The sequence below is a fragment of the Nestor notabilis genome, unplaced genomic scaffold (assembly GCF_000696875.1).
Source record: "Nestor notabilis isolate BGI_N333 unplaced genomic scaffold, ASM69687v1 scaffold4476, whole genome shotgun sequence".
Lineage (NCBI taxonomy): Eukaryota > Metazoa > Chordata > Aves > Psittaciformes > Psittacidae > Nestor > Nestor notabilis.
Window position 1 is genome coordinate 23,653 of NW_009934103.1, and position 6,000 is coordinate 29,652.

The window sequence follows — 6,000 nt, forward strand, 5'->3', positions numbered from 1 at the left end:
TTTAGTTTTAAACTGAGTGCTACTGTGTAGATAACTGTGAATGATGTTCTTGTCCATTCACAGTGTTATCTGGTATGTGACCAGTGCCTCTGTAAGCATCTGCACTGTCAAATGTCTACTACCATAGAGACAGGAGATCGACTTGTATTTTTGTAATCTTTTTATGTTTTTGGTGATAATTTTCTCTCAGTTTTCACACTGGTCGTTTGTAATAACCAGATAACAATTTTCTGATTGCCTGGAGGTTTTTCATGGCTCAGTAGAAGTAGAATAGAAATCGCTTCATATGTAGAAATGTTCATAATATGGCAATCAAGTCCAGCTAAAAGCCTATTCCATCTGAAAGACATAAAAGATGGTCTCCTACTCTTCAGCTTCTGATGCAAGCAGACTGAACCTGACACTGCACATGTGCTTTATTCACTGTTAGAAAACACCTAGTTCTGCTTGTTCTGCTTTGTCCATTCTTTGTCTCAAATTTATTTGCCATATTGTAGCCTTCTTAACTAATATTTTTGTCTTGAACTTTTGATTTTTAAATTTCAATAGTCCTTCCAGTAATTTTGGAATTACTGTTCATTGGGCAAAAGAAAGTACTGTATCTGCTTTATGTTGAAACATCCATGATACAATACTTCATAGATATTTCCTTATGAATTCATTTATAAATTTAATCTTACAAGTAAGTTTTCTTACTCTGGTATTAACAATAAATTATTATAAGGTAAAAGAGTAGTAATCTGCAGCACCTTGTAATGGCTACTTAAACTGTTTTCTAAGATTAAACAATTCTACCACTGTTCTTCAAAACAACTGTTAATGCCATGGGTTTTTCTAGGCTGAATCATGAACTTCGAGGATGGGTTCATAGACATGAAGTGGAACGAACAAGATCTAGAAGGTCGTCAAATAACCAACAGCAAAAAGCACGGGTTATGCAGGTAGACAGGTTTATACTCATGAGTCAATAGCGTGATGAGGTATTTTCAGCATAACAAAATATTCTCTCTTACTTGTCCGCGCTTGTCATTATAGACAAAAGTAGCAACAGTACCTGTAATTAGAGTACCCAACACTTCCCATTTTGAATTGCAGTGTTTGGTTGATTATTATGTTGTCAAAGTTCTTCCATTCTTGCTCTTGGATTCAGTCTAGAAGTTTTTAATTTTTTTAGCAGTCATCAAAATATGTTCATTGTTGTCTAAACTAAAATTAATAGTCTTTTTATGACTTCTCTGTAAGGGTGTATAGGGATAAACGGTTAGTAGAGAGAAATGCAACCTACAGCACATGGATCTGGCTCATTGTTAAGGAGCACAGCTGATTGGTTTTGTTGAAATATTTCTGCTTCCTTTTTTCATATTTTTGCTAGAGGGATACATTTTTGGTAAGACTACACAATTATGAAACTTGTGCTCATACTTCCCATTTTTAAGAATTCTTTTCATCCACATGGCATACCAATAGTGAGGATGAAATTAAGACCATGAGTTTTCAAAGTGTTTCATTTGATTAAGAGGTAGTAACAGCTTTAAAAATAATTGAACTTCACAGTGTGGGAAATACCATACTTTTCTAGAGAAAAAGTATTGAATATTAAACTTCAGATTCTTCTCCCTGGTGTCCAGAGGAGAATGGTAGAACATTAAGTAGGGCAAGTTTAGGTGCTTCTACTGTTTCAAACACCAGGAAGTCTGTTATGGGTAGTATATTTTGGCAGTGTTAAAAAGTGATTTGACCTCAGAAGAATTCTGCAAATCTGAGGTCAGTGATAGCAAATTTTGCAGTTGAATGACAGAGTATGTGCAGCTGCTGTGTGGTGCCAGCTTCCCTTGTCTCTGAATGTGTGCCTTCAAATTTGGCTGTAGTAAAGCACTTGGGGTTTTTTGTGATTACAGCTTGATTGCTGGTCATTTCAGTTATTTATGTTTCACTAGTGGGAAAATGCACATTTGTTGTGCAGGGCACTGATTAGCCTCTGCACACCATTATATATTCATTGTTTGCTATGTGCATCATATTGTATGTAGTGGCAAACCAAGAAAATGCTTATTGTTTTCACTTTGTGTCATCTTTTTATTCCCCACCCTCCCCCCCACCCCTTTTCAGAGCTCCCTCAGCAAGAAGGCAGATTCTCAGCTAGTGGCCATGCCTTACACAGACACCAGCCTCAGGTAAGACAGAACATCCTTTTTACTGTTTTCTACTTAATAACCTAATTCGTCACCAACAGATTGTAATAAAAGTATCGGTTTTCACCTTATCAGGATTCTTAAGCCAGGTGCTAGCTTCATTTATTGAGATGATTTCTCTTCCTTAGCAATAAATGCTTCTAATGATTTAAACTACACTTGAAGGGTTGCTTGTATCACACCTCTGTTCTTCTAGGGTCTTTCTACCAATAAGCCTTAAGAAGTATTTTACTTCACTTTGCAGAGTCCTTTCCTACACAGATTTGCGTCTTTGGAGTGGGGGAAGAGGCGGGGAAGGGAGAATTGTCTTGGGACGTCATTAGTTTATATGAAAGTTTCAAAGTCTGGTAAAAGGGAGGTTTCTCTCACTGTCTTCAAGAGTAGTAAAAAACTAAGGTTTTTTAGTTGTACAGGCAGATGAAGGAAAGGATATCTGTTTTAATTGAAGACTGAATGAACAAACTTCATGGCATAAAGCAGTTTAGTGTACATGCTTGCATTACTCTTAAAAAAAAAAAAAAGACAATTTGGATTATTAGAAACAGTCTGCAAGATCATGCAGCTCTGCATGCTCACAAGGAAGTTGAGATTTTTTTTCAGATGATTGATGTTTAAATGAACAAGACCAGTGAGTCATGGCAGCTGCATGCTGTGACTGTCCTGGAACTGCTAAGAACATAGGACAGACTTCAAGTTCCTCCCAGAGCCATCAGCTTTTAGATGCTCCATGAAATCATAGAATTGGAGAGTAGTTTAGGTTTTAAAGGACCTCGGGAGATCTCTGGTCCAACCTCTTACTCAAAGTAGGTTTAACTTCAGGCTTACTGTGTGTCTCTGTTAGAAGAGACTGTCTCCATCTCCATTATCTCAATCTCCATTAAGAAGCTGAGGATTGTAGTAAGAGCCCCCCCTCAGCCTCTTTTTCTCCAGGCTGAACAAGCCCAGTTCCCTCTTTCTCCTGTCTCTCCTAGTACATTCTGTGCTCCAGGCCCTTACTGTAGTGCAGCCCACTATGCAGTTGTGCTCCTGATGCCCTGCTGGCTCGCACTCAACTTGCTTACCAGCATCCCATGTCCTTTCTGCAGTGCTTGGGCCTCGTGGGTTGGGCAGATAGGAAAGGTGCTGTTTATTTGGTTTTGTCATTGATACTACCCTTAGGGAGAATACAGGCAAGGTGTTTAATTTTTAATACTATTGCAGTGACTGGAAATTGAGTGACCTTTATCTTCTAGAACACCCTTATTGGTGGCCTGAATCCATGAACAGGAGGACATTAGCAGGATTTAGTTTTATCTTTGTAGCACTGATGATACCAGCAATCTTATGGATTCCAAAAGACAGTTGATGAACTGAAAAGTATTGCAGTGTAATCAAAGCAGAGGAGGAAGATAAAAATTAAGGTGATTTCAAAGAAAATCATTAAAACCCCTCAGCTCTTTATGGTTTCTCTAGCTTTCTTCAGAGGCAATTTTGATGAGACTTTCTGCAAGTGTTTTTTTATGGCTCCAGATATCAAACTGGGACTCTCCAATTATTTTCCTGTTTCTAAATTTAGCACTATTAAAATGGTGTTTCTTGGTGCGTAAAGTACTGTGTTGACAACCCTATTCCTTCTTAAAACAACCGTATGTACAACATCCTAGTGCTCTGTGATGCATAACAGAATGCCCTTCAAACTTAAACCAAAAAAATACTTATTTTTTCCCAACAAATGGCCAGACGCAGCATCGCTGTTTTGGATATACAGTTTAATATGATGCTTTGCACCCACTTTTGGATCTTAAGTTCCTTCCTTCCTTTCATGGAGCAGTCCATTGTGGTTACCTTGAGATACTCTGAGGTAGGTATGGTGTGATACGTATAATCTACTAGTATCAGTTGGAATCTGGGACTAGTGTTAGATTTGTTCCATAGACCAGGAGAGCTCTGTAAAGGCCCAGTGGTTTCCAAGTGTTTTGGAACATTTTTCTGGATGGACTTAGGGTTATAAAAGGCTGGTTTTTAGGTCTAGCTATATTTTCTGGAGTGTGGGCGAGCAAACGGATCTGCGGGACCTGTTTCAGTTTTCAGGATGTGTTTTACCGAGCAATGCGTGGGTGTGATGCCTTTTATCACAGTAAAACTTCAGTGCTGAATCTCAGGGGCGATTTGGTGGGCCTACGTGTTTTTATGAGTGAGTCATCAAGCTCAAATTAGCTCAACTTTTTGTTTCCTGTGTGTGAAGGATATGATCTGATTCCTCACTTGCATAGGTCTGATAAAGACGATACATAGGTTAGAGCTGCCTGCTCATGATTGCCCAGGACTTACACCCCCAGTCCTGCTAAAGAGCAACTGGCTGGCAGCTGCAGTCTTTTGGTTACAACAGAATGGTATTAGCAGTGGAAGAGGAGATAATGACAGTCTACTATTACTGCTGCTCAAGAAAATCACTTGATGATAGATTGTGTCTTGTTTTGAGTGCATAGTTATGTATATTTTAGAAACATACCAAAATAATCTAAATTAGCCACCACAGTTTAAAATCTGGGTCAGCAGAAGACAGCTTGGGAGGGATAGCCTGGTCAGTGTTTTTGCCACAAATACTGTGAACAGACAGTATGTTATTAAAGTGGGAAAAAATTAAAATGACTGGTTGAAATTCCAGCTAATGGTTTGTGTAAGTACAAATTTCCAATTTGATTACATTCTGGGGTTGTTTAGTCCAGGGAAGAGAAAACTCAGGGGGAAACTTATTACTCTGTACAACTACCTGAAAGGAGAATGGAGAGAGGTAGGGGTTGGTCTCTTCTCCCAAGTAACAAGTGATAGGACAAGAGGTAATGTCCTCAAGCTGTGCCAGGGGAGGTTTAGATTGGATGTTAGGAAAAGTTTCTTCACAGAGGGGGTGCTCAGGCATTGGAACAGGCTGCCTAGAGCAGTGGTGGAGTCACTGTCCCTGAAAGTGTTCAAAAACTGTGTAGATGAGGCCCTCAGTGATACAGTTTAGTGGTAGACTTGGCAGTCCTGGGGTAATGGTTTGGACTTGATGATCTTAAATGTCTTTTCCAACCTAGTCAATTCTGTGATTCAGTGAAATACATTATTTTTGAATGGGATTGGGGAAGTATGCATGACAGCAATATATGCTAGGAATTTCTCACCTTTCCAAGATAAACAGTAGATAAAGTACCATGATTGTATGGCTTGCCAGTGTTTTGCTTAGAATAGTTTACAGTGTCCTTTTCCTCATGTCTGATATATGTAAGATTAGAATTGTGAAAAAGATAATCCAGAATTATGTGAATATCTTATTTCTGTTCCACTGCCTAAATTAAAAATCAAGAGCAAATCTTGACAGTAAATGAAAAGCTCTGTTTATGCATAACTCTGCACTTCCTTCATTTTGAGTGGTTTAGATTTTCAACAGTAGAAAAAAAGTAATTTTTTTTTTTTTAATTTTAGAATGACGTTTAATTCTAAAACTTGTTTTCAGAAGTCATCACAATTTTTCAGACACTTTAGGTTGACTTGAAACTTCTTTTTTTGTTGAGCTGGCAAGCAGGTGTTTACCAGCCTCAGAAGCATGAATAAAATCAAGCCTGGAAATGTTTCCCACAGCAAGACCTTTAATTCACCTTTAACTTTCAAAAAATACCCATCAGTTTAACTTTCTTTACCTATATTTAATGTTTGTCATGCTTCTCAATGGATGAAGGGCCGTTTTTCTTTTGAAAAGCAGGTCTTTAAAGTCATCGTCTCACTGAAGTTAACTTTCTTGTCTAAAATAATTACCGTCTCCCCTTCTTCATTTCAGCAGGAACTCAGG

General features: G+C 38.3%; 1 protein-coding gene across 1 annotated transcript in view; it reads left to right on the forward strand.

Annotated features, from left to right (window-relative positions):
- The window catches only part of ATF6 (activating transcription factor 6), a 74,114-nt gene that overhangs the window by 22,107 nt on the left and 46,007 nt on the right, over positions 1-6,000 (forward strand). The window contains exons 10-12 of the mRNA XM_010017154.1: positions 839-941; positions 2,110-2,174; positions 5,992-6,000. The exon at positions 5,992-6,000 is cut by the window's right edge and continues 127 nt beyond it. Coding sequence (XP_010015456.1) covers positions 839-941; positions 2,110-2,174; positions 5,992-6,000 — 177 coding nt within the window. The remainder of the gene's footprint in view (positions 1-838; positions 942-2,109; positions 2,175-5,991) is intronic.